Here is a 27507-nt window from a genome sequence, read left to right as displayed (position 1 = left end):
ACACACACACACACACACACACACACACACACACACACACACACACACACACACACACACAAACACACACACACACACACACACGTACACACAAATACAGAAGCTGCTTCAGCGGCAGCACTCCACCACAATCTGGGCAGTTAGGCAGAGTTGTAGTGGAGTGCACTGTGCAGCCCCGAGGCCCGCAGGTATGTACCCAGGTCCTCGAGCACTTTGTCTCGCTCCCTAGCACTGCCCAAGGGCCAAAGCAGCTCCTCAAGTGGCCGCACTCCGTGAAGCACGACCAGCAGCTCTGCCCGCCCTACCGCAAACTTGGTGCACTCGTATAGTACGTGCGGCAGGGACTGCACGGGAGCTCGGCAGTGAGTGCAGGTGGGGCTGGTCGCCCGCCCCAGACGGTGCTTCCGCTCCGCCGTCCCCACGTCCCCCACGCGGAGGCGCAGAATGGCCAAGCGCAGTCGTCGAGGCAGGCGCGAGGACCGCACAGGCGGCAGGCCCCCTCTGACACGCAGCCGCGGGTCCGGATGCCTGGTCCGGATGTGTCGCTGGATGAGCAGGCGGGCGTCATCCGCTGCCGCCTGAGCCACCATGTCCGACGGAGGCAGCGCGTGTGCCTCGGCGGCCAGCTCGTCCGCCCGCTCGTTGCCATCCAGACCAATGTGGGAAGGGACCCAATGCAGGCACAGTTGAGTGCCCCGGTCCGCCAGCTGTGCCGCCTTCTCCCGGATGCCCCGCACCAACAGGGAGTGCGAGTATCCGTCCTGAAGACGCACCAGGGCCACTCGGGAGTCGCACAGCAGGGCGCAGCGCTCGGGCAAGGGCTCCATCTCCAGCAGCAGGTCCAGGCCCAGTCCGACCCCACCAGCTCAGCCGTGGCCGAAGAAGAGGCATAGGACAGCCGCGCCTGTCGGGTGGCCTCTTCCAGCACGACGGCCGCTGCGGCTGACCCCTGCTGCTGCCGCACCGAGCCATCCGTGTAAACTAGGGCGTGGCCGTTTAGGTCGCCCCAGACGACACCCCGAGCCAGCTGCAGTTGCCCGCAGTGGGGCGTCCGCCGCTTGCTGCGCAGCCCCGGAATGTCCAGCCGCACGTCAGCTGCCAGAACAGGAGCGGGGCCACCAGGTCGCGCGTCCATGGGGGCCACCACTTCCTCGTAGAGCATCAGCATGCGCCCCATGCGCGAGTGGTGGTGGCTCCTCAGCCACCGCAGCAGCGAAACGCCCCCCTCGGCGTGCCGCAGAAGGTCAGTCTGGCCAAGCGCCCGCAGGTCAGCTGTCCTCTCTGCAAATGCAAATTTAACATACCATTTATATAAAAAATTGGGATTAGTTCTGTTGTGTGATCAATTGTGGTTCGATAGCGATTCTAACCTAACTGCAAATTTCAGAGTTTAGGCAAAACTAAGCAATGACAATTGCAGTTCTGGCCCCACCGTGTAATTGTTAAGATCTTTGGTATCTCCCTTCTTGTGAAACGGAATTATGTTAGCGTTTTTCCATGGCATATGGGTACCTATAACGTCTTTAGGCATTCCGAAAATATTTGAGCGAGCTTTTCTAGTACATTATCTCCCCCCTCCTTTAAAAAAACATGGTTAGGCAATCCTCACCTGGTGGTTTTGCTGTGCCTGTTTTGTAGGGCGCGGTACAAGGTACAGAACCCAGCCAATTTAAAGAGATACCACTTTAGCGAAGTATGCGCCTCCTTTTGGCATAGTTTGCACAAGTGCTGTTTTAATTCTCGCGTTCAATACAACCGATGCGTACTGCCGGGGAGAAGATATAGGGATAAAATTTCGCACTTTACTAAGCAGCTGGGAAAAATACCTTTGGTCAGCTCAACGGGCCATTGAACGAAGGAGTATATAAGTAATGCTAAGTTGGTTAAATTTGATTAAGCCTTAAGTATTCGTGGTCATACGCATCGAATAGGTCGTCGTCTTCTTCGCCGCGAGTGGTTGATGCAAAGCCATCCTCAGCATTGCAGGCTTCCACCTCCAGCTGTTTGTCATCGACCCGAGGCAGCGGTGGCGGGATCTGCAAGTCACCTCGGCAAGGAGTTGCACACTCGTAGCCATGCCTCCAATTATTCATAATGGCTTGTAGATAATGCGGCGGCCATGGTGACCTCTCCCAAGCAGGGGGTCTTCTGGACGCTGTCCCGAATGAGGGCTCTTTTACAGTACCAAGTGTAGGCGCACAACGACACGAGGACGAACGAAAGAGGGGCATACGCTATAGCCCTGCACAGTCCTGATTTTAAGGCCCTGGCACGGCCAGAGCCCGCTTTATGAAGCCCGAGCCCGACCCAGGCCCGTAACACCTAGCCCGGGCCCGGCCCGGACCCGGGCATCCATGAGCCAGCCTGGCCCAGGCCCAGCCCGGGCTCGTCGTCTCCATCCCAGGCCTGGCCCGGGCCCGGTGATTTATTTTTAAGCCTATGGAGGGCCTGTGTGTACGTGGTCACGCCCGGGAATAGGCGTTGAAGGAAATTTATTATATATGGTTTAGTGTCTTCGTAGCGGGCAATCAGAAGGAGCCTCTTGTCTGTACTGCACGTCACAGATTGAAATGCAAAACTTTAGAGTTAGGTAGTGCATGTACCTTAGATTCCACCGTCTTCAGTTCACGCCACATCGGCGTAATAATAGCTCGTATTTATACATCAGACACACCATCACCATAGGTGACCAGATTCTTCGCAATCGGATATGGGTGTCTCACCCCCAAATTGTTATGCTAAAATTTTAGTGCCGAGTTTCAGTTCACAAGTATGTACGTGCATTGAATTGTTTCACCTCCAGTGGTCGCTCAGCGATCGTGTTTCCCTAGCCCGCGAGTTCAATTTCCGGCCACGACAGCCGCAATTCAATGGGTACGACATGTAAAACACACGTGTTCATTAACATACGCGCAGAATTCCATGTTATCCGAATTAATCTCCTCCCCGCTACGGCATTCCTTGTAATCGTATCCAAGGTATGTTACACCCCAAAATATAAAATGTTGATTCAGTACATTAAATGTCATTACTAAACTGTGGAGTCCCTGTCAGACGTGGCAAAACACGTCTTTAAGACAACGCATGGAACTAACGTCAGGGGGTGCGTGGAAATAAACTCACCACATTCCTTTTAATACTCCTCCACTTCACGTCGAAAATAATAAAGGCCAGGCCCATAAATTCAAGCCCGAACCCGGCCCGGCTCACGAGTCGTGCCGGGCCCGGGTTTTTGGGTCAGCCCGGGCCCGTGCAGTGCTCTAGCGTACGCTATGTCATGTCTTTGTCGTTTCGAGCAAGCGTTGCCACGGTTGCGGCGAACGCATGAAGTTTTCTTTTCTTTTTTTTGAGGGGGGGGGGGGGGTGAAATCTTTGCCAATCTCCCTAAGTGGGTATGCGTCGGGGAGTTTTGTAGCGTGAGCTACACTGGCCGAGGTTGAGCAGTTTCACGTTTCTCCTGGAGAGCCGTGCTGCGCATGCGCCAGGAGCAGTGACGTCACATGGCGCACAGAACGTTGCTCGCTGCCCGGAGTCTCTTACACCTCGCGCACCCAGCGTCTTCGCCGACCTCCGCTCCGCACGTGGCGGCCCGGTCCACTTGATGATCATGCGAGGGGTGGCCGGGTGTGGAACCGATGGCTCGTGCGTCGCAGCAACACCGGCGTGCGCCTGTGGAACCAGCATAGCTCTGGGGCGATTGGTGACGCTGCGCCGGAGCCGCTGGATAAATATACATGTATCGCATAATGCGTATACCGTGTGTGTGTCATTGAAGCAGCAGTAAGCATGGTAATCAAGCTACCCTAGACAACCAGAACCGAACCTTAGCTCACGCTACGTATACCCTGGCATAGCCGAGCTAAGCCACTGCTATATATATATATTTTTTTGCAACGCGGGAATTACGGCCACTAACAGCAGCTTCGCTGTTAAAACCACGACCGGCTTTATGGATAGCGACCTGCCCATATCAACCGGCGACAATGGGAGCCAGCGTGCCGAAAAATTGCTGTGTAAGGACGGCGCGCTCCGCAAGGCGGTGATCATTTTTTCCCCAACCTCGGGAACAATACTGATTGTACCGATCAGTACCTAGAATACAGCCCAGCACTGAGAATTTATCTTTCAGTCTATATCCTTTTCTTAGCTATAAAAAACTTCAACGTACATAGGTAGACTGCACTGCTACCATATCTGCCTGCTGGTCTAGCATCCTTTATTTTGGAGCATTTCCGTTCATTTAGACATTCGGAAACTTTGTCGACTTTGGATTTGCGCTGAGAAACTTTGTTTTTGCGTGAAGCTCGTCTATGCAGGTGCAAAAGTTTACGAGGAAGGCTTCAATTTCCGTGAAGCAGTACCAACAAGCCCATTCTGGTCGTGGAAGCCGTCATTATTGCGCGGAAACAACGTTTTTCCACCGAAGCGAGCACTAATCAACGGAAAACGGCTGCGGTTTTTTTTCGCCATAACTGGAGCCGCACTTGTAGGAGCTCCTTGAGGTGGGTTACAAGCCAAACAAATGGAAAAGTTGGCATAACAGCCGTAACAAGTCCATTCCTGCGGTGCGAACCAGAGTTATCCACGGGCCACTGCCACTGCCCCGAGCCACGAGCCACTGACCCGTGCCGAAGCGACGGCCCGAGAACCTCGGTAAATGAAATTGCCGGTCTTGCTCAGCTGAATACAACAAACTAAATACCGCAGCGTACAAAATGTTAACTGCAAGTGCGATGCAAAAAAGGTGCAAAAGATATTTCAGTAATCCTTTCGTGAATGAGTTCCGCTTTGCCAGTACAACGTATGGAAAAAAAGACGGAAAGCTTTACCACCTTTTCCTAAATAAGCTGAGAGAAGCGCGAAAGCTTTCTCACACCAAAACTGCGTCATACGTGCCTTCGCTAAAGGTGCGTCCAATCGATCATCAAACCTTCAAGGCCCCAAATCGTCAACGAAGAAGTACCCGATGCGGCATTTTTCGCGCACTAAGTAAACGCATCTATGAACGATCTAAATGTATACCATACGTCGTTTATGATATGGAGATATACTATCTCCATATGCACTACGTCTTCTTCATGATTTCTGCGCGTATTGTCTTATCTAGAACCGTTCCGTTTTGACTCAATGGAAGCCCGGTTTTACGCACCCGCCGTTTGTCCAGAGATCTTATCAGAGCTTTTCGGTCGACCAACCGGTCTATGGGGAAGTGCCTTAGTGTTTTAACAGGACGCCATTGGTCCCACTAAGAAAGCCTTCGCTTTAATAGCAACGACTACAGGCGGAGCAAACGCGTATACAGCGAAGAAATTGGGATCAAATGCAGCGCAAGCCGTTGCAGTGGCATTAGAAAGACCTAAAAGGAGCCAAACAATAATAACGAATCCGGCAGGCGGAATCGCTGGGCATAGGCAGGTCGTTACCTCTCAAGCCGGTCGTGGTAAAAACAGGCCAGAGAAGTTCCACGTGGCCTCGAATTTCTCAAAGAGGCTCCTAGCTGTTCACAAAATAAACTATAGTTGTTTTCAAAGTACATAAGGCATATTTGGTTGCGGGTGAGGATCCAACCCAAGCCTTTGGGGAGCAAAACGAACACTCTAGCCTCCCTAATAGCGTGCGTCTTTGGGCACATGAAGGCGCAGCCAGTTGAGAGGAGGTGAAAGTGATGGCAAATGAGAACAGGTGCACTACAGAAACGGAGACGGTTGATTCTCGGCAAGCAGATGCGTAAAGTGTCGTCTGTACTCCAGTCAAACTAATTTGCATGGTGTCTCGTGTTGGAACGGGATTCCATGGCGGATGTACCACAAGCTTCTGTACCGACCAGGGGCTGTCGACCATGCAAATACTTTAAAATGGAATAGCTTGAGGCTAACAATTTAGCGAGGGGGCCAAAAGACGAACAAACGAACGTGAAGGTGCACAAACAAGATGAAGCAGTAAAGAAGTGCTCGATAAGTATTTCCAGGGAAGCCCGAAAACGTTTGCAATCAAAGCACCTTGGATGACTTAAATGACTCTAAAAATACGCACGCGCTGCGAGGAGTTGTAAACCACTATAGCTGTTGTAAACCACTACACATCCTGATGGGGCAGGGTAGGAAATGTCCCTCATTGTCTAGCTGGGTGGGCTAGTCGCTTGCATTCGGCTTTTGTGGCGGCAAAGCTGTGCCCTGACGCATGCGCTCGACGTCTTGGGTGAGAAGTGCTGGGTCCTGCCTAGCTTGACACATGCACCATCCCTGGAATGACATCAATCGCCTCCCCTTTCGAGAGCAGCTGCAAATCTAATCTTTACCAGAACACATGGGAGGGGAGGGGGGCATTGTTCACCGGCGCTTTATAACCCATTATGCCGTTTCGATGCTTGTTTTGCAGGTTTTTTTTACACGAATACGGAACTCTGTGCTGCACGTCTGATTAGCCTGACGCATGCGCTCGGTGACTTGAGCGACCACTGCTGGGCCCTGCTTGGGTATTTTGTTTACGACACAAAATTTTTCAACCAATGATAGGATAACAGCTTCGCTGTAAAATGTCCTACTACGCAAGCCATCTGTGGGAGAGCGTGTTATAACAGACCAGAGTGTTGATTGTAATCACCTCTAAAACGTGTTATATGCGTGGTTTTGTATAGCATGAGCAGGCCTTAGGTACACTCTAAAGCTTCGAGAAAAAAATGACACCGCCTCGAACCGCTGTTAAAATCGCCGTGTGAAAGTCGCCGTGGACAGTGCTTAGGACGATGGCGATCACGATATCACCGCTTTAGTGTAACGCAGCATCAGTTGCCATGGAACTGGTACCATGCGTGAAACAGCCAGTGACTGATATCAATTTGGAGTGTAGTGTTAACAGAAACAACCGCAAGCTTTTTTTTCTTCCTGCTGATTAGAACCACTACAAGCATTAAAGCACAATTATCATAAGGATTCTCAGATCGGAAGAAAAATTTCGCAAATCTAGCCATTAAACATCACTCATAGCTTTCTCACCAATAGGAATCTCCACCTGAGAGAAGGGATCTCGTCCTGAAGCATCAGCGGCTGCTGCGGCGAACGCCGGACTCAGTACACCAGCACATAACATTCCGACAGGGATCACCAAGTCATATATTGACATCCTTCTCTCTTGCATTTCATTATCAACCTGGGGTAAAGCACTGCGGCTTTTCCAGGCAGAGAGCACATTAAAATTTTTCTTCGTTAATAAATACGGCTCCTACTCCAAAGCAGGAGGGTAGAAAGAGTCAAGCTGGACAACATTGATAGAAAATCTTTTGCGCTCATAAGTACCAGGCACAAGCTTTCCAATTGGTTCTTGTCTGCGCAATCATTTATTTCGCCCACGCGTCAAGTTTAGGCAGCGATATGCCTACAGGGCACATTAATGGCAGGGTAGCACCCGCGTTGGTTCATTAGCACACATCCGAGACGAGGAGAAACTGCCCCCGCGCCGAGGCACCTGGGTTCGAGGGTAGATTTCACCATTCTTCGCATAGAGAGATCTATTTACGCTCATTTCCACACGCGCATTCTCGCACCCCGACGTGCCTCCTTCTTGTCTCCCCCTCTGGTCAAGCAGAGTCATCTATTGGCAGCTATTGGCAAATGACTGTGTCTACAGCCCACAGCCTCGCTTCTATCAAAGGCCTCGCGCCTACGTGATGGCGAATAGACGTCTGCGTCCTTTCCGCTCCGTAGTGACCTTCTGTGCCCTACGACAAGTACCACTCAAACGTGGGACCGCTACTAACGCCTGCACTGTTCCTTTCATTACCTGAGTCCTTTATCGTGTTACCGGCCGTAATTGTCGGCTCGCACCTCAGGCGTTTTGTCAGCTCCGACTTCCGACCATTAATTATTATTTCGTCTGCAGAAACGATGTACGGCTACCGCTAACACCCCACGTGTGAAGGACCTTTCAATGTTCGGAGCTGGTCGGAGACGACGGCTACGGTACCCCAAAATAGACGGCACGACGCCGGGAACCGTCTGCCGCCACTCACGTTCCCGCCGTCCCAGAACCGTGTTGTTCATTCGCAGTATATAAGCGCTCAATAGCAGAGCACTCTGCGAGGGGCAGAAATGTTTATTGCGACGCGTCGTTTTCTATTCGCATTTGTCGGGCCTGAGCTTAGGTTAAACATGTCATCCCCGTCTCGAAAAGACATGCACCCACGCCGAAGTGAACAGGGGAAGGAGAAGAAAGCGATGGGGTATAAAGGGAAATTAACCAGACGCAGTGTCTGGCTTCCTTCTCGGACGCCGGGGGAAAGGTTGATGGGGTTAAAAGACCTCAGGAGAAAATGATAAAATAGAATTGCAGCGGTGTGTTCTCGCCCGAGTACGTTGTCATTCCTTAAATGAATGCAATATCAATTTTATTGAAAGCAGATGCAAATTATTTGTTAGGACCCTAAAAAAGTATCTTTTCTGATGGAGGAAAAAGCAAAAACGCCCGTGTGTACGAGATTTCGGCGCACGCTAAAAATCCCCAGGTGGTCAAAATTAATGCGGAGCCTTCCACTACAGCGTGCCTCATCGCCTGCGTTGCGTCGGTGCGTTAATCTCTAATCAATCAACCTAAAAAGTCTCAAGGGGTATTTAAGAGGCATTACGAGCGGGATTTAATGCTCTTAGTTACATTATTTACTGCACACTAAACTTTTTTACACCCTTATCGCCTAAAAAAGGTGTAGCAAAGGTGGAATAAGGGAGTTGGGGAGTCATTATGCCTTTTTTCCTGGGTTTTAACACACTAATTTGCAGCTTTATACCCTTTTTTTTTAAATAGGGTGCTGGACGACTCCAACACCCTCTGTTTTTAGTATGATGTTGAACGGGTGTGCAATGGGTATTCAGCTGCAAAATAAACAGCGGAGCTGGGGGTCGATCTACGTTCTTCCGGCTTTACTAATTTTTGCTAAGTTTCGCTAAACTTTGCTAAGTTTGGTTGGTTCTGTGATGTTTTTGCTAGACTAGGCTGAGTGCTGAGGGGTGAGGCCAAGTTTAGCTGGATTTTACATGAATGTTCCCCCACGCTAACAGCGGATCCCAGGGGGAAACAAGCTAGGTCGACCCCAGCTCCATTGTTTTTCCACCCTTGCCCCACCAGTGCAAGCGGCGCCCATTTCTTTTTGCGTTTTAGTAGCCCCAAAAAGAATATAACCTTCAAAAGGGTATATTAAGAGGTGCGCACACGCATATGAGGCATGTTATTTCTTTTTCGAATGAGTCAGATCCGCTAAGGCGAATGCGAAAAAAAGGCCAAAGGTTTCCGGACCTAAATGCAGCGCTGTTAAAGCTCTTATACGACATGTTTTCAATGTAATCTAGAGAAATTCAATGACCAAAAAAAAATTTAAATATATGCCGTGAATTTGAGTAATATTAGGATGATAAGTTCGCATTTGGCTCGTACTGAATTTAAACATTCAAGTTGATGCCGGCATTCGTGAGAAAACGTTATCGCAATTTACTTTAAAGAATGGTACGATGGAGTTTTCTTGCGGAAAAGGCGTTAAAATTATGCAACAGGGCTTCAAGAACAGTAAAACAATATATGAAGAGCAAGTGAGTAACCTTGGCAGCATTAGCAGCTCTTTCGGAATTCTTCCGTCTGATAATTTTCTTTGGCACGCCTGAAGAAACTTCCGAAATAAGCAAGCTCTTCATTGCCTTGCCATAAATTTCCAAAACTTTTCACAAGAAGGCTGCTCATATCTTCTTCGTCTGAATGGAGTGGCTCATGTCCACTGAGGGGGGGGGGATTCCAGGGCTGGTAAACAGCGGGTAAGTAGTTAAGTACGAAGATAGTAAATGTGGGAGTGGGTAAGTAGTTAAGTACGAAGATAGTAAATGTGGGAGTGAAAAAAATAATAAAAGATTTACTCTGACGGGGCAGATGAGATGCAACGATTGTTTCACATCTTTGTTTCATTTCGTTCACTTCTTCATCTTTTCACTTTGTCGCCGCCGTCCTGCGACGACATTTCGCGAGCTTATCTCTTAATTGCTGTCGGTATTCAGGATAAGCCAGCTCCGAAAAGCAAGAAAAAACAAGACACTCTGAAAACAGCCACGAAACAGTTGGACCAGTCACGCCAAAAGCGAACTTCAATTGGACATATAGATTTGGCTCATTTTGATCCGTGCAGCAGCAGCATCTGACTCACTTTCGATACGAACTACAAGCTGCCTACACGTTTGCAGGGCGTTATCTCAAATGCTTTCATGCCACATTTTTTCTAGGGGAAATTTGCCAAATCCTTCTTGTCACTGCAGTTTTATCTGACTTATTTTCAGTTTGTGGACTTGGCTCATTTAAAAAAAAGAGCTATGACTAATTCTGAAGGACGCAGGCGTCCGTTATCTGGAGCAGGTGAAAATTCACAGCATATCCACGGGGTGAATGATGATGAGTGGGCGAAGCTCCTGAGGGGAAATCATCGGTAAAACCGTGACTCTTCAGTGAAAGTTCGCCCACTACATCTGTGTCCGAACGTAACGTCTAGAAACTCTCGCTTAAACCGCGCGTCGGCACCTTGGGGCTGAGCTCGCCTGATGCGTTTTGCAGACGCCTCACGAGCTCTCACTGCATCGGGGTCTGCCTGCCGATACGCGCGCTTTCTCGCCGCTTCCCGTTCTCTGACGTTTTGGAGATCCTCTTCGCGCCGCAGCCGTGCCGCTTCGCGTACGGCAGGGTCCTCGCGCCGTTGCCGTGACGCTTGGGCCTCTCGTTCTCGAACGCTGGGATCTTGGCGGCGTCGTCGCGCAGCCAGACGACACGCTTCGGCCTCCCGCTCTCGTACGGCAGGATCTTGGCGGCGGCGTCGCGCAGCTTCACGGAGCGCTTCTGCCTCGCGGGCTCGCACATCTGCAGCCTTATCCATCGGGCGACTCCGAGCGCGCGCCAACAGCGAACGGATTTTATTACAACGCTCCCCGCCATCTAGTAAACAATCCAAGAACTAAACTAGAGGTAGCCACGCCATCTAGTAAACAATCCAAGCGCATCTTTTCATCATATACAAGTACCGCCATCTAGTAAACAATCCAAGAACTAAACTAGAGGTGGCTACATACATACGTCGAGGGTGGACAAACCCACGCCCTAAGGAGCTTCGCCCCTAAAAGAAAACGCCTCATATGTTCCTTGTGCTCACGCTCGAACGGGCACAAAAGCCGGATACACTGTTATACTCTGTATCTGCAGGGGTGCACCCTTTACAAAAGGCGTAATTTATTTTCTTTTTTTTTTTTGCTGGCGCTAGTGGATTTAGTTTGAGATTAAAAGCTCCGCTACCAATAAATTATGCCAATTCATATTGCTTTAAACCCCACGAGGTGAAAAACATCCCCCCCCCCTCATAGAAATACTCAAGTCCACCCCTGTAAGAGGCCAGAAAAGACCTCCAAAACTCTAGGTCTTTTACACCCTTTTAAGTGCGAATGCACTTTATAAGCGACCCCAAACCATCCACCGCCGGCGGCTGCGTCGGCGTCCGCAGTGCTCCTCTATATTTAAAAAAGAAACAGCATCCGGCGCCAGGTTTCGATCCGAGGACTTTGCGGCCGCAGCGCGACGCTCTCCCGACCAAGCCACGGACGCGACGCTGATATCAGTGTTAGTGACGCGCCTTATATCTTTAACGCATTCAAACTACGTCATCAGCGGCGTGCGTTGGCGACTCAGCGGCGTTATAGCGGCTTGATAACTGCGTGGTGTACACGTGATACTACAAACCCGATGGAAGAGATGGAAGAGAAGGCGGCGAGGCGGTGGGCTGCGGGGGCCGAGCGCAAGCGCCGCAAGCGGGCCGACAACCGTGCATTCGCACTTTCACATTCTCCCCCTCGGGGAAATGCGGGGGAATTTTTTCTAGGTTACAACACCCTAATTTGTAGTTTTGCACTCATGTGACAAATAGAATGTTGAAATAATGGACACCCTTCTTGGAAATTGTTAAAAAGGCGTAGGATCAGTGTTTAGTATTTAATCAAATTTCATGACTTATTGAACATAATAACAGCAGTTTGCCCACTCCACCTCACGATTAAGAAGTTTTGCACATCCGTGTGCTGAGTTGTATACGCAAAGAATAAAATGAATCATGCCAAAATTAGAGCTGAAGTATTTGATTTTTGACGAGACTTTTGGGGTAATATTTGATTTTTGTGATCAGAGGACTTCCCTTTGCTGGCTATAAAAGTAAGAAGAGCAGATGTAGTACTAGGGTAAGTACACACAGAACACAAATAAGCCGGAATGGGAGTAAATGGCTTGTGTCATAACTCAGTACCAATTCGGAGTTTTCAAAACTCCTTCCAATGGGAGTTTCGCCTTACTCCCATTATTTCGGCAGTTTTTTCAGTAGCATATGGGAGTTTCATTTTACTGCCACTACAATGGGAGTTTACAGGGGTACCATTGGGAGTGTATTGTTTCCTCCAACTGGGAGTTTTCAGGGGGCGCATTCGAGGTTTTTTTTTTGTGTGTGTGTTTTTGTGCGCTTCATATATATGCGCTGCAGTTGAATTTATTACTGCATTTGGGAGTTCTTAATAAGGGCACAGGCCGCATTTACATTTTTCGTTGGGGATCACGTAATTTCTAGTCTTTTTCCGCTTCAAACGTTGAATGGCGAAACGTGAAAAGTTTGTTTTCTGCACAGTCAATTTATTGCATAAAAATTACATGAATACGATACACGTGTGAACACGTTAATAAGACAATAAAAACACTGAATCAACAAAACACCTACATCGAGAACACAAGGTATCTTGGTAAGAACTTTATCTACTACAACACTCCTCAACGAAAAAAATTTAAGCCATTTGCAAACAATGAGGTCAGCATGTCGTCGGTGCGCTGTTTGCTTGCACCTGCCTCCCAAACGCTGACGTTGCCGCACCCCCTGGCACGTTCTTCTGGAAGCCACAACAGCACATTGATTAGGGGGATAGCAAAACGCTTTAAATCTGCGGTAACAAATACATAAGCATATTGTGCATCTGACCTGAAAAAAAAAGGAAAAAAGAAACGACACTGTAAAGACGCTGAACTTGTCACTCTTGTGTCCAACTTTCCGTAATGTCTGAATGTTTGTTTAAAGCTACGCAAAATTGCACTTCTGTCCGAGACACCTGCGCTCACTAGTTCGTCAAAACGAAGTGTTCTGCTGTTCAAAAAGGTGCGCGACCCTTGTGGCGACCAACTTCTCAAAATGCTTCCTTTCCCTCTTTTCCTTGCCTGTAGTGTTCTGGGAACGAGCTTCAGGTTTTACCCCCCGCACTGCCCCTCTCTCCCCTCACCGAAAGTTAAAGAAAAATTTCGGTCGGTGTGACACCTGCGCGTGCCCCCCTTCAAAAAAATAAAATAAGCAGTCGTCTGTCGACTCTACAGAATGCTCCCTCGAATGGAGTTTGCTGGTTATAGTTACACGCGCCTAGCGTACGGAGAGCTCCCACGGGGCCCCGACCTTCTCCCTTTCCAGTGAAAGCAATTAATCGCCGGCGGCACGCGGCAGTCACCCTCCTCGTAGCAGGAGCGGCTGGCACCACACCTACTTCTCAATAAAAGCGGCCGCCCTGCGACGTTTGACCGGCCAACTTCACCCTCGCTTGCCAGTAAGCCACAGACACAGCCTAACAAAAACACCTAACAGCCGTCCAGAGTTAGGACAGTTTTCATTCTGCTTGCGAGTGTGAATGAGTGAGTGTTCTGCTCGAGACCCGCGCAAATACGCATTGCGTTCACACCGTTCGGCCTCCCCAATGACGTTCCGGGCATGGTGCCGTCTTTCACGCACAACGCTCACCTCCAGTGGCTAGAAACGCCCGTGCAGTGGCGCGGGAAACACGTTGAGTTTATTTGACGCTAGAAGGGGCACAAGTCTCCCAAAATGTTGCGTACAATAAAAAACGTGAAAATCTTACCTTCAACCACCTTGCAGAGGCACAACCACGTTGTTTTTAACGAGCCACTCTCAGCGATCACTGCATTTAGGCCTCGCGTCGGCTGGCTGGCGTATACCGTCGGCTCGAAAGTCGGTGACACGGAGGCGACGTTGCAGTCCGTCGCACGTCAGTTCAGGCTGGTTCCACAATGTTCGCAACGAGCTTCGGTTGTTGGGAAGCACTTCACATCCGTTCGTCCGGCCGCAAGTTCACACTGGCAAGAAATTTTCGGGGACGCTGGAGCTCACACGACACCAACTGGCAGCCATTTTGTAAGGACGCGTAGAGGAGGCAGGGGTGAAGGAGGAGGAGAAGGAAATGGAGGCGGCGTGGGAGTTTTTAATACTCCCATTAGGACAAACGCAGTAATCACAGCCAGATACTGCGTTTTGTGAAGAGGTACAACCGTGGTAAATGCGCTTATTTACGACGGCTTGTGGCCCCCGGTTTAAACTGGCAGTTTTTCCACCATCATACTACCACAAGTGGGAGCAGGCCGCCTGTCGTGAGGAGTTTAAAAGACGTATTCCAGCCAAGAAACTCCCATTCAGGCTAACTTGTGTTTTGTGTGTATACACTGCCTCTCCCAGTGCATTCCTTTGGTTTCCTTGCTCAGTTTATCTGTGGTCCATGTGTAGCTTGTGCGTGTTGCGTGTGTCTGTATATTGTGCTGCGCGCTCAGCTGACCCACATTGTCGCGCTTAGCTGCGCTGCCCACACCCCTATTTTAGGGTGTTAAGCATCCTTACACCCTTAGTTTAAAGTATTCACAAGCAAACCCTTTTTTCGTCCTTACACCCTTTTTTTAGCAAAAATGCCTTTTAAAGGTGTGTGCCATGGGACAAGATATTTACACCCTTTTTGGCCAAAAAAGATGTAAAAAAGTTTACTTTGTATCACCACAAAAAGGTGTGCCATATGATTGATTGATTGTGGGGTTTAACGCGCCGACGCAACGTAGGCGATGAGGCGTGCCGTAGTGGAGGGCTCCGGATTAATTTTGACCACCTGGGGATCTTTAACGTGCGCCGAAATCTCGTACACACGGGCGTTTTCGCTTTTCGCCTCCATCAGAAAAGCGGCCGCCGCGGCCGGGAATCGAACCCGCGACCTCGTGCTCAGCAGCGCAACGCCTTAGCCACTGAGCCACCGCGGCGGGTGTTGTGCCATATGACTGGCTTTTGCCGCGTGTGGTAAGTACGTGTATTTTGGAATGGAAGTAAGTCAAACGTATACAACCACAGGCCAACATCTATAACAAGTGCCATACCTAGTAATTTTAAAGCATATCATATCTAAACATTTCGTAGTATATGTAGTAAATAGCACTCTTTGCTGTAGGTAGCATCATTTTCGCAGACCCGTGTAAATAGCCACCCAGATGTTTGAAAGCATTCCTAATAACGCCTAATTAATAAATAAGCAATCGAAGAAGATCGATGTAATTGCAATAGATTATTCAAAGCGTTTGGCAGTGCTTCTGACTAGTTATTTCACAGACTATACCGTCATGGTATGAACACAAATATTATAAATTGCATTGAGTGTTACTCGCAAAGTAAAAAAAAAAGCTATTTGTTGAAATCGCCCTTCAGTTTTCACCATCATTGTCTGTTTCATCAGCAGTACGGAAGGGGTCAGTCGTAGGGTCATTTTATTCTTGTTGCGCGTTAATGACGTTCGAAGGGACATACCTAGGCAAGTTGAACCCTGTATCGCCACAGGTATTGTATTTTGTTTTCTCATGTCAAGGAACCTCCTCTCCAAGCCTTTCACAGCGAGCCTATAAACAAATTATAAATGCACTTTATGCTATAACAATGACCGCCACAAATAAAAACAAACGAGAGCTATGTTTTTTCACTATGCACTAAATAATAATATACTTTAACATATCAATAGCAGAAACGACCGCGGTCTTAAAATAGTAGTAGTAATAAAAATGTATTGGCGTCAGTTTCAAGGCAGAGATGGGTTGATTGATTGATCAAACTTTATTATGCGAAAGAGTGAGCCCCCTCCGGTGGGGGGGGACCCGTCGACGGGAGCGGAGCCTCATTCACAGGCCCCGTACCGGGCTAGCAACTCCCGCCCACGGGCCGCTAGGCTCGCGTGGACGTTTGCGGAGGGGCTGAGCCGAAGGATCTCCCATCGCTCATTAAGGGGAAGGGGGTAAGGCGAGGGTGTGTCGGGTATTGGTGCCTTTAGTGCGGTGCACTCTAGGATGACGTGTTTTAACGTTCCTTTGCTAGTGTTGCAGAACGGGCACAGCTCGGAGTATTGGTGCGGATACATCTTATGTAGTAGTGTTGGGTGGGCCAGAGACCCTGCCTGTATTCCGCGTATTATCGTCTGGTCCCTGCGGGTGAGGGAGTGGTGAGGCTCAGGTAGCGTTTGTCTATTTTCCCTGTACATTGTAATGATATCTTTATACGCAGTGATTGGTGTCAATGAGTCAACCCCCGTCTCCTCCACCTCCCGGCGGGACATGTCTCGGGCGTAATAGTCGGCGATGTTGTTGCCGACCAGGGAGGAGTGCGCGGGGAATTCAGCCGCCTTAGTCCAGGAGGCCGCGAGCCTGCGCTGCTTCCAGGGCTCTAGTCACGAGGGCTGTTGCTTCGCCGAAGATTTGATCGGCGTGGTCTCCCATTGCTCAAGGCTGGGGGCTGTGTGGGCTGGTATTCCGAGTCCTTCCTCCACTCCAGCCTCCAGCGGGGGAGATCCTTGAAATCGATTTCCCCGTGCATGAGCATTGCGGAATCCTCCCCTCAGCCGAGTGGAGGGAGCGAATGGAGTGCAGGGGGGACTCAGAACACGGCCCTAAGTGGTATGTGGTGAGGGGGAGGCCGCACTGTGGACATAGGGGGTTGTAGAGGGAGGCAATTATGTGGGTGAGGATAGTGTGGTTATAATAGGTGCCGGTTTCCAGTATACGTCAAACATGGGCCTGGTAGGCGGGTAGGGAGGAGGGATGGGGAGGGTATCGTCTCCTGAAGTTCACGTATTGGGCGAGAATGGCACTGCATGTGCGTTCAACTGGGCAAAGGGGAAGAGCAAAGTTAAAACAGGAATGCGCGCACAGAAAAAATATTTACTAACCAGCAGAGCACAAGCTCTGTCTTTTAATGGAAATGTTAGTAGACGTCGTACGAGAAGTACAACTTAAAGAATGCACAATAATTGTTCCGCTTGCATTACAGCGTGACAGTGTAATCCAGAATCAACATTTGAGACATAAACTAGAGTTCAACCAAAATTTGGCTATAACATTAAACTTGCCACCTTATCAAAGGAAGCAGTCAGTAACGTTATTAAATGCACGTTGTTTGCCAGAAACACCACATTTATGCTGACAAATTGAATTTAGATTGCATATTGTATTTGCACCTCGCGAAAAAATGCCAGCTCGTAACGTTAATGTTAACATTAAAATTAACATTAACTTAACATCCTAATGTTACGATTACGCATATTCTGAAGTTGAACACTTCTCAACAGCCTCTCCTGATGAAAGCGATTCCTGCTTGGAATAATTTTGATGCACGTGCATTTACAACCCCACTGAAGTACTGAAGAAAATTTTTAATCAGTGGTGTGTATTTCTTTTTTGTTGCCCGCATGAATACTGAATACCACTCTGCCACAGCCCGAATGTGGTCACAGTATTATAAATAAATGAATGAATGGTGATTGTCGCATGCGCTGTGAGAGTTTACGAAGGCCGCTAGCTTTCAAAAAACTTCGAATGTATGCTCACCGTGACAAACCTGCTTGCCCACAAAGCACAGCAGTGATGACAGGGTAATCAAAAACGTCGCTAGTGATGTGCGGACAAAGACCGATACCAGAAAAACTCTACGGTAGCTTCGGGCACATCGGTTTACTACAAGAAAAGAAAGCTTACTTTAGAAAGGAAAGCTTTGTAAGCATGTTCAAAATGATCAGCCATGTTGTGTGTACAAGAGAATCACACACTAGTCGGCGCATTGTGTCAGATTATGATGGTGCCCATCCAGATTCACGTAAGAAAAACGCTTACCTATCTGAAGTCCTAGGGCTTGAAGATGATACACAGACAGGAGAGCATACCACCCCGTTGATGAGACTTTTGATTGATTGATTGATTGATTGATTGATTGATTGATTGATTGATTGATTGATTGATTGATTGATTGATTGATTGATTGATTGATTGATTGATTGATTGATTGATTGATTGATTGATTGATTGATTGATTGATTTAACGGGCCGACGCAACGCAGGCGATGAGGCGCGCCGTAGGGGAGTGCTCCGGAATAATTTTGACCACCAGGGGATCTTTAACGTGTGCCGAAATCTCGTACACACAGGCTTTTTTTTTATTTTCGACTCCATCAGGAAAGCGGCCGCCGCGGCCGGGAATCGAGCCCGCGTCCTCGTGCTCAGATTTCTTCCTGAAATCAGTAAAGTTTGTTACGGTAGGATTGCCGTAACCCTACTGTTACGGTGGGATTACCTGATTTGTTGATGAACACTGTGGTATTTTTATTGTCTGTCCCTGGTTAGTCCGCGATTTAAGCCAGCGTACTTTTACGCTTTAATTTTCAGCATTCCGTATGTCACGTTGGTGGAACGGGGGCACCAATATACATATATAATACGCTGATGCTTAAGCTCTTGCTGTCTCCGGGGCCACCGCTGGCATCGGAAACAGTCATTCAACTGAAACATCACCTTTAAAATCAATACATGCTAATGGTGCTTTTTGCGTTAGTTTCGGGTTTGAGGGCCAAATTCATCGAAATATTTGTAATATGCCGCCTTTATTATGCTTTTCTGCGCAAAGAGTACATTTGGAGAGTGGGCACGCGGGATTTAGGAGACGCGGGAAGCAGGTCAATTTTCTGAATTAGCGCCTGTTCGGGAAGCCAGGTTGCAATCTGCGAATCATCGTTGGATGTGAACCAGATGTGTGGTTCGTCACACGAGTAGAACATCAGTATAACACCCCAATAAACACCTGTGCAGAGCGCCCAGACGTACAGAAAAGAGACTCCGATTGACAGGGCAATTTGCGTGGTATCTGCGGTATGGAAAGGACACGTCGATTGCTCAGCTCTCCCCGCCCTCCATCCCCGCCCTACCCGTCGTCTAAAACTTGAATACCGGATGTAAGCTACGCGGAACGAATGTCTTGCCTAAGCTGGCCGCTGTAACCTGCACCGATGTAACCTGTAACCTGCAGCGGCACACCCACGGCCTAATCGTGGAAGTATGCTTAATGCCTACTTCTCGGAGTGCCATCTCCATCTCGGAGATGGAGCTCCGGTTGGGTGGGACCCAAAGTTTGGAGACTGTTGGTCGTCCACGGGGAGTTAGCAGGGAACGTAAAGTACTGCAGCACTAGCGGCAAGGTAATGGCCGTTGTGATCTAACCAAACGGGAGGTATACGAGTTAAAGGCAGTTCAGGCATATTTGTGATGCTCTACTTTAGCAAATGACGCTCTTCTATAGGAAAGTTGGAGTTTTTTTATCGTGCTCTCAAACGAGCAATATGGCGCCCAAGAACTCTTGTGTGACCGTGCCTTATCACCATCAGCATCCTGCTTGTGTCCACTGCAGGACAAGTCCTCTCCCATGTTCCTCCAGCCTTTCCTGTGTTGCGGTAGCGTGGTCCATTCTTTGCCTCCGAATTTCTTTTTATCTCATACCTTCGAGAAAACCTCCCTCTACTTCTAGTACCGCTTCTCGACATCTACTCTACACCTTTATGGTCCACCGGCTGTCAGTTGTCCTTATTACATTTGCAGCCCAGGTCTACTTCTTCCTCTTAATTTGTGGTATGATGTCTGCCACCACAATTTGTTCTCAGATCTAGGATGCTCTTTTCTTATCTCTGATTGTTACACCTATCCTCCATCTTGTCATCGGTCGTCGGAAGGTGACCTAAGGTTCCCTTCAAGACATTTTATAAGGCTTATATTTTCTGCCCAGTCAATCACCACCGGTGTTGCTTGTATACAGCGTTTCTTTTCAGTGACAGACGTAGCCTGCTCACAGAGACAGCAGTAGTACTTACTCGGTGCCGAACAGGCTGTCTATCATTAGCATAGCTTTGAAAGCATGTCGATTGTGGATAATATGGCCTTCAGTGACATCCTCATTTCATTCTATGTCCATACGGTTTTCAATGTACTGTTAGATCACTGCCGAAAGCTTATGACGGGTGCTTTCTTGAAGAAACAAACGTTGCGTCACTTGGTTGTCGGCACCCCTTTGGCGTCTGCTATGTGGTATGTGATAAAGTTTGGGCTAAAAAAATTGCCAATGGGCATGAAGCATGTTCTGGGCTTTAATCTGTGGAGCAGTAAATTTTGGTCGCTGTTCCTTCATTCCGTGATCTCTTGCGCCCGGTAGTATTGTGAGAGAAGTGTGTTTTTTGATGACCACTGGTCCACTGAGGTTGTTGCGGCCACGCTATTTTTCGACTGCAGGTTTTTTACTAAGGGATTTCTAGAGGCGACAAGGGAAAAGGCCGGCCCTTTTCTGCACTGATTCATCGTGCTAGCTAACTACTGTTACAAAGTCTTCAGTTCGCTGGTCCTCTCTCTCGCGGTCAAGACGTGTTTGCGCAACAACGCATTTCTGACTGAAGTGTTCGTGCCAAATAAGGGAATCATTAGGAGGGAACCGGAGCACCTAAAACAATTACCAATAAAGGGAACTCAAAGCAAAAGAGAAACTCAGCAAGTGAAAAATGAAACCAGCCTAGCTGTCGCTTGGTTTGCTCTAACTGCACTAATAAACCACTGTCTTCGCCCTTCCACGCTTCCACTCCGGGTACGCCGTGGAGTCTGCTAGTGCGTTTTTTTTCCTGTTGTTTTTTTTTTCCTTCTCTCTTTCGGTCACAAGAAAGCAAGGCCTCAACAGCTGTTTACTTTTACACCGAGAATCGTTAGCTTAATGAGGAGCGAACATTGTATGCCGTTAAAACACAAGCGCCCCTTCTGCGTCCAGCTGAGTGTAAAGATTTACACAGCTGATGGGAAATTTGAGGGGGAGAAACACAAGTTTCACTCTTTAATTTTCATTTTGATAGATTTTCAAGAACAACAAGGGAGTCCCAAGAGCTCTGTGGTCCGACGCCTATGTAGTTCCGTGAAAATCTTAAAGCAGAAATTGGCTTAAGACAAGTAAGCGATTGCGGGAGAACTGAACAATAGCTTCGATATGAAAACGTACATCCGTTACGCCCCCCAAAAATAAGGCCCATCACAGCCCCCCCCCCCCCTACGTCGTAATCAGTTTTGTGTCTCGGGCTGTGGTCAGGGAAATAGTGTCTTGAAAAAAAGATATTCAGCACAGAGCAAGTGTCGAAAACGGTAAAATACGGCTCCTGTTTTAATAAGGGCTGTTTCATCCTGCCAAAAAAACCTGACCCTTTTAGATCATTGAAGGATTTACTCCTCCTGCTTAAAGCGGGCTTACGCCTCAGTCGACATCGACGTGCTCCTTTGATACTTTTTCCACAGCCCAGAGAAGGGTGGGAAAGGGAATTCAGCATTGTAAGCGCGAACAGGGCTGCCCTCGCAAGAACTCCGGCCTACCCTCCAAATTCACCCGTTTTGATTACAGGTAGAGCAGCCTTCATCACCTCCGTTATTGTGAAAAAAATTAACGAAGTGCATAAGCTTGATATCAAGACAGAATCGGTTTAAACGTACCTTTGTGTGAGTGCGGTCAAGAAAAGTGTAACGAGAGTGTAACGAAAAAATAAAAAAAACACGTCGAGCCCCAGTTAATGATCTGACTACAAAATGTGGTTGGCCTATGAAGCAACGCCATGTGTTGAAGCTATCATTTTTTTAATTGTGCAATATTACTGCTCATGTCACATTTCTCATTTTAATCGTATGTCTAGCCTCATTTTTCGTCAAATTTTCGTCATTGAACGCAGGGACCGGGAATTAAGGTAAACTGCAGCGAAGGAGACCATCGAAGTTCTTCGGAGCATGCGTTTTCGTGGACTTCGGAATATTGACATTTGATGGGAAACTGCGGCGTATTCTATATCAATTTTTCAATGATCCACATTTTTTATATCTTAGTGAATTATTAGCAGCCAAAAAAGTTGCAACCCAGACTTGGCGAAACGTGTGCACTGAATAGACAAAGAAATCTTGGCCAGTATTCTGTCAGACCATAGTTCTATATTAGTTGCATTATACCTTTTCTAAATAAAATAACAAAACTCAATAAAAAGGTGCGTAGTTCCAGAATTCGGTGTCACTTTAATTGCCAGCACATTGCGGATTTTCTTATTGTAGAGCAATCAAGCCAAGGTTCGAAAATATTGCTGTTCGGCGATGGTTGCCTAACAGTGACGAGACCCTGGCTTCGAGGAGAAATAAGTCCGCATGTCTACGTGACGCATTTCTCGTAAGGAGGGGGGGGTGATAGCCCCTATAAACACCGTTCCTGTACCATTGGCCTTGTGTGAAGAAATATGCGTAAACAAACACTCCCATGTACCGAAACAAGCTAAGATACCAGGTGACGGACGTTCTGATAGTGATTCGTGCCCTATTCAGGCTGCTGTACTTTAGCTATCAATTTCTCTAGTGTCAGCAAGGCTACACGTGGAGCTACAGAAGCGATTGTTCTTAGATTGCGGCAGCGGCTACTGATGCGAGAAGAGCTTCTTAATCACTCTCCCAGAACTTCCTACGGGCAATCGCCGCGTAACGGAGGCACTACCGTTTTCACCGTTGCGTAGTTCTCCCTGCTTCAGTCGGCTTACCGAACTGATGCTCTCTCTCTCTCTCTCTTTCTAGAGAGAGTGGGTGGAGCTCTTCGTGTTCGACGTTGGTCGCTGAAGCGGTGGACGAATGCGCACCTGTATACACATGGGGAAGGGGGGCAAAGTATTAGGGCACAGGTGGGGTTAGATGGCGAGACGGCGCGCACCTGCCACCCGAAGCCGCCAAAGCCGCGGCGCTTCGCGCGACGAGCTGATGCTGCGAAAGCTTGCAGCTAACCGCAGTTTAATGGCTGGTTGTTTATTTCCGGTGGTCATTTTTTTTAACAAAATAGGGCGACGCCGGCGGATATCTACATTTTAAATGTCGTGAGGATGTAAATGTAAAATTTATATGCTCGGAAGGAAAAAAGAAGTAAAGAAATCCAAACGGAACTCGAAGGGTGTTCATGCAGCTGTTAATAGGGTCTGGTACGTCATGCGCCCTGCACGTGGGAGCTTCAATGGGATTAAATTGGATTCGTTGACGGTTCCAAAACTCGCAAATTGGGAGTGATTTTACGAAGTGTGGGGTATAAATCCCTATCAGTCACATCTGTTGGGACGCCGCGAGCAGACGTTAGCCAAAAATACGATCCACGATTGTCGTTTCAGGTTATGGGCACGACGTAGAAGCTGCTCCTAGAAACACTATCGTACTAACCAGATAAAAAAGCCTGGTTCCTGCCTTGGTCAAAGCCTGTTTCTAATCGGTGATACCTCCATTTGCATGAGCTCTGTCATGGGAACTATGTATTTAACTACAATACACTCTCGTTAAGACGAAATCGATTACGACGAATTTCATTGTTAAAATGAAAAATACTTTTGCTGTCGTGTAACATGCACAATTCAAAAAGCGCCCGCTTGAGACGAATTGCCCATAAGACGTACAAATTTTCACGCTCCCATCCGGTTCGTCCGAACGGGAGTTAATTGTATATGCGATTGTACGATAGGCGGGCCTACTAACCCGTCCCGTTGCGTCTGATCATCGCAGTGACGGCAGTGACGTGCAGCGTGCTGACGCTGTCTGCTATCTCGTGCGACCGGTTCACGGCCATCCTGTATCCTTTCCGCGCCCGGATCACGAAGCAGAGGACGAGTGGAGTGCTGGCTGCCGTCTGGCTCATCTCGGCCGCCGTGGCGTCACCGCTTCTGCTCTACACGACGCCCTACAACGTCCAGGTGGGTGTTGCGCCCGGTCTGGGCTTTTTGAATTTACTTTAACTGTCGCCCCCTTCAAATAAAGTCTCTCTCTCTCTCTCTCTCTCTCTCTCTCTCTCTCTCTCTCTCTCTCTCTCTCTCTCTCTCTCTCTCTCTCTCTCTCTCTCTCTCCCTTCTTCGTCACGGTCAAGATAACTTTTTGACCTTACATTGTCCGCCCGATTACAAAGGCATCTCAACGCCAAACGCAATGTTAAGTGCCACGCCCACTCTGGGCTCTTTATATTTAGTCCTCCGTCAAAGTCAAGGTTTTTTTTTTTACCCTTTAAGTACGCTAAATTACGAGGGCACCTGTGAATGCCAAATGCAACGTTCAAGTGTTCCATAGTCTTCCCACTGTGTCCCGCGATGTGGCTCGGGACTGTCTTTAAACGAGAGACTTTTCCCGCTCGATGCAGTGTCTTGTGGTCTCTTAAAAGAGTCGCCCACACATCGCATATCCCCACACACCGCAGCAACCACCCCAAGTCTGACCTAGTTAAAAGCTGAGAGGAAGGATCCTAATACACTGCCTAATGCACTCTGCCGTACGCTGTAAGAAAAACGTGCGTGGCCTTCTTTGTCACATTGCACCTGTATGACCGCGGGAACAAATTTGGCGATGGAAGAGGCCCGAAATATGGTTTTATCTGCGCAGCGACATCGCGCAAAGCAAGTCTCCACGCTTGCATTGCGCTACTTCACAGCGCACACACCTAATTTCGAGTTGTCATTGGCCTATCCTACCGCCTTGATCGCAGTAAACGGCTTTCTCTGTGCCTTGTGGGGAAGCAGACTCACGGAATTTTTTGTGGTTTATACACCGCACGGCACAACGTATACACAACGTCACACATAGCATAAATCACACAAACGTAATTCATACTCTCTTCCCAAAACCGTCGCAAGTTTCAGCTATCCCAACAACGGAGGAGGGAGCAGCATCTCGCACTGCGCTATACGCTATGCCGCATGCATCCCAGAGAACAGACATAGAACGTCACTACGCGCACCACACAGTTTTATGGCACACGCGTCGGACAGCACAAAATGTACGCATACTCTAGGACCACAGCTGGCTATAGAGCACTCGAACTCCATGTGTCACAGTATACCAGGGAAACAAGTATTAAAAAGGGGGGTGAGGGGGAGAAGTGAGACGATTTGCTGGAGCAGTCTTTTAAAGGGACACTGAAGTGATATGTAAACATTGCGGGATTACTTGCGCAAATTGTAGTCCGGAGTCCCCAGGCCATGTTTCGACCACCCTGGGCGCGTTTACGCGATTTTATTTAGTAGAAAAATTAATTCGAAAATGCTGTCCTCCTCTCTTTACGCTCGCCCAATTTCTGCGGCGTTTTCATGTGACATCGCAAGGAGCCGAGCTCGCAATTGGCTGCGCTACTGCACGGCTCCCCGGCCTTCAGAGAGAGTCAGTCGGCCCAGCGTTTCGTCCGCCGGCGGCCGACGGGTCGTCGCAATTCGTTCGCTCTGTTGAAACGAAGCCAGGACACGTTTGTGAATGGAAGAATCTGCCTTTCTTTACTTGGTTAGTTAGTACACTGTATCTAGCTCCCGGCTACTGTACAGATCCCTATAGAACTCCTCGGCCACTGTGACTATTTTATCCCTATTTGTGATGACATTGCCTTGCTTATCCTTAAGTGCATACATCTGATTTTTCCCCACGCCAAGACGTCTCTTCACTGCTTTCAGGCTACCTCCGTTCTTTACAGCGTATTCGATCCTCTCCATATTATGTTTCCGTATGTCAGCTGTCTTAAGCTTATTGATTAACTTCGAGAGCTCGGCTAGTTCTATTCTGTCAGCTGCGGTAGAGATTCTCATGGTCTGCCGTTTCCTGATTAGATCTTTCGTCTCCTGTGAAAGTTTACCAGTATCCCGTCTAGCCATAGTGCCCCCTACTTCTACTGCACACTCCGTGATAATGCGTGTAAGGTTATCGCAGGCTTCCTGTGTCGTAGGCTCGGCTTCCTCGTTAAGGGCGGAATATTGGTTCTGCAGCGCGATCCTGAATTCTTCTACTTTACGTCTTACTGTTAGCTCATTTATCGGCTTCTTTCGTACTAGCTTGTTGCGGTCCCTCCTCAAATCTAGACTAATTCGAGATCTTACCATGCGGTGGTCACTACACCTTACCCTTCCGAGCACTTCCACATCCTGCACGACGCCAGGGTTATCGCATAATATGAAGTCTATTTCATTTTTGTGCTCCCCATTCGGGCTCCTCCATACAAGATAATGCCGAACGAGACAGTAGTTCAGAGGAGATAGACATCCCACCAGTAACGACCGAAGAAGTAAGGAAGGCTTTGAAAGAAATGAAAGGGGGCAAAGCACCTGGTGAGGATCAGATAACAGCAGACCTCTTGAAGGATGGCGGAGAAATTGTACTTGAAAAACTGGCAAACCTGTATACGCAATGCCTAATGACCGCAATGGTACCGGAATCTTGGAAGAACGCAAACATCATCCTGATTCATAAGAAAGGCGACATGAAGGACTTGAAAAATTATAGGCCGATCAGCTTACTGTCAGTCGTCTACAAGGTATTTACCAAGGTAATCGCTAACCGAATATCTCCAACCTTAGATTTCAGTCAACCTAAAGAACAAGCAGGGTTCCGTAAAGGTTATTCAACAATGGACCATATTCACACGATCAATCAGGTGATAGAAAAGTGCGCTGAGTATACTGAACCCCTATATATAGCCTTCATAGATTATGAGAAAGCATTTGACTCGGTCGAAACCCTAGCAGTCATTCAGGCATTACGGAACCAGGGGGTAGATGAGCATTATGTAAGAATACTAGAGGATATCTACAATGGGTCTACAGCTACCATCATCCTCCATAGGGAAAGCAGTAAAATACCTATAAGGAAGGGTGTCAGACAAGGAGACACAATATCTCCAATGTTATTCACAGCATGCTTACAAGAAGTATTCAGAACGTTGGATTGGGAACAGGTGGGAGTAAGGGTTAATGGAGAATACGTCAGTAACCACAGATTTGCTGATGACGTTGCCTTGCTAAGTAACTCGGGGGACGAATTGCAAAGCATGCTTTCCGCACTGGTCGAACAGAGTAGAACCGTGGGCCTGAAAATTAATATGCAGAAAACTAAAGTAATGATCAATAACCTCGGGACAGCACAGCAGTTTGAGATAGGTGGCGAGGCAGTGGAAGTGGTAAGCGAATATATCTACTTAGGCCAAGTTGTGACCCCAGATCCCAACCATGAGGCAGAGATAATTAGAAGGATCAGAATGGGGTGGGGTGCATATGGCAGACATTCTCAGATAATGTATAGCAGCCTACCATTGTCGCTGAAGAAGAAAGTGTATGACAGCTGCATCTTACCGGTACTCACCTACGGGGCAGAAACTTGGAGGCTCACTAAGAGGGTTCAACTTAAATTGAGAACGACTCAGCGGGCAATGGAGCGGAAAATGATAGGTGTAACATTAAGGGACAAGAAGAGAGCGGAGTGGGTCAGGGAGCAAACTGGTGTTAAAGACATATTAGTAGCAATTAAGAA

General features: G+C 48.2%; 1 protein-coding gene across 2 annotated transcripts in view; it reads left to right on the top strand.

Annotated features, from left to right (window-relative positions):
- The window catches only part of LOC144169481 (substance-K receptor-like), a 340849-nt gene that overhangs the window by 273287 nt on the left and 40055 nt on the right, over positions 1 to 27507 (top strand). For both annotated transcript variants that reach the window (XM_077698669.1, XM_077698676.1), the window contains exon 3: positions 23740 to 23927. In XM_077698669.1, coding sequence (XP_077554795.1) covers positions 23740 to 23927 — 188 coding nt within the window. The remainder of the gene's footprint in view (positions 1 to 23739; positions 23928 to 27507) is intronic.

This window comes from Haemaphysalis longicornis, unplaced genomic scaffold (assembly GCF_048455015.1).
Source record: "Haemaphysalis longicornis isolate Haplotype H1 unplaced genomic scaffold, Haemaphysalis longicornis Haplotype H1 scaffold_1, whole genome shotgun sequence".
NCBI classification, from domain to species: Eukaryota; Metazoa; Arthropoda; class Arachnida; order Ixodida; family Ixodidae; genus Haemaphysalis; species Haemaphysalis longicornis.
The sequence above is the reverse complement of the archived record's forward strand: the minus strand, read 5'-3'. Positions and strand labels throughout refer to the sequence as shown.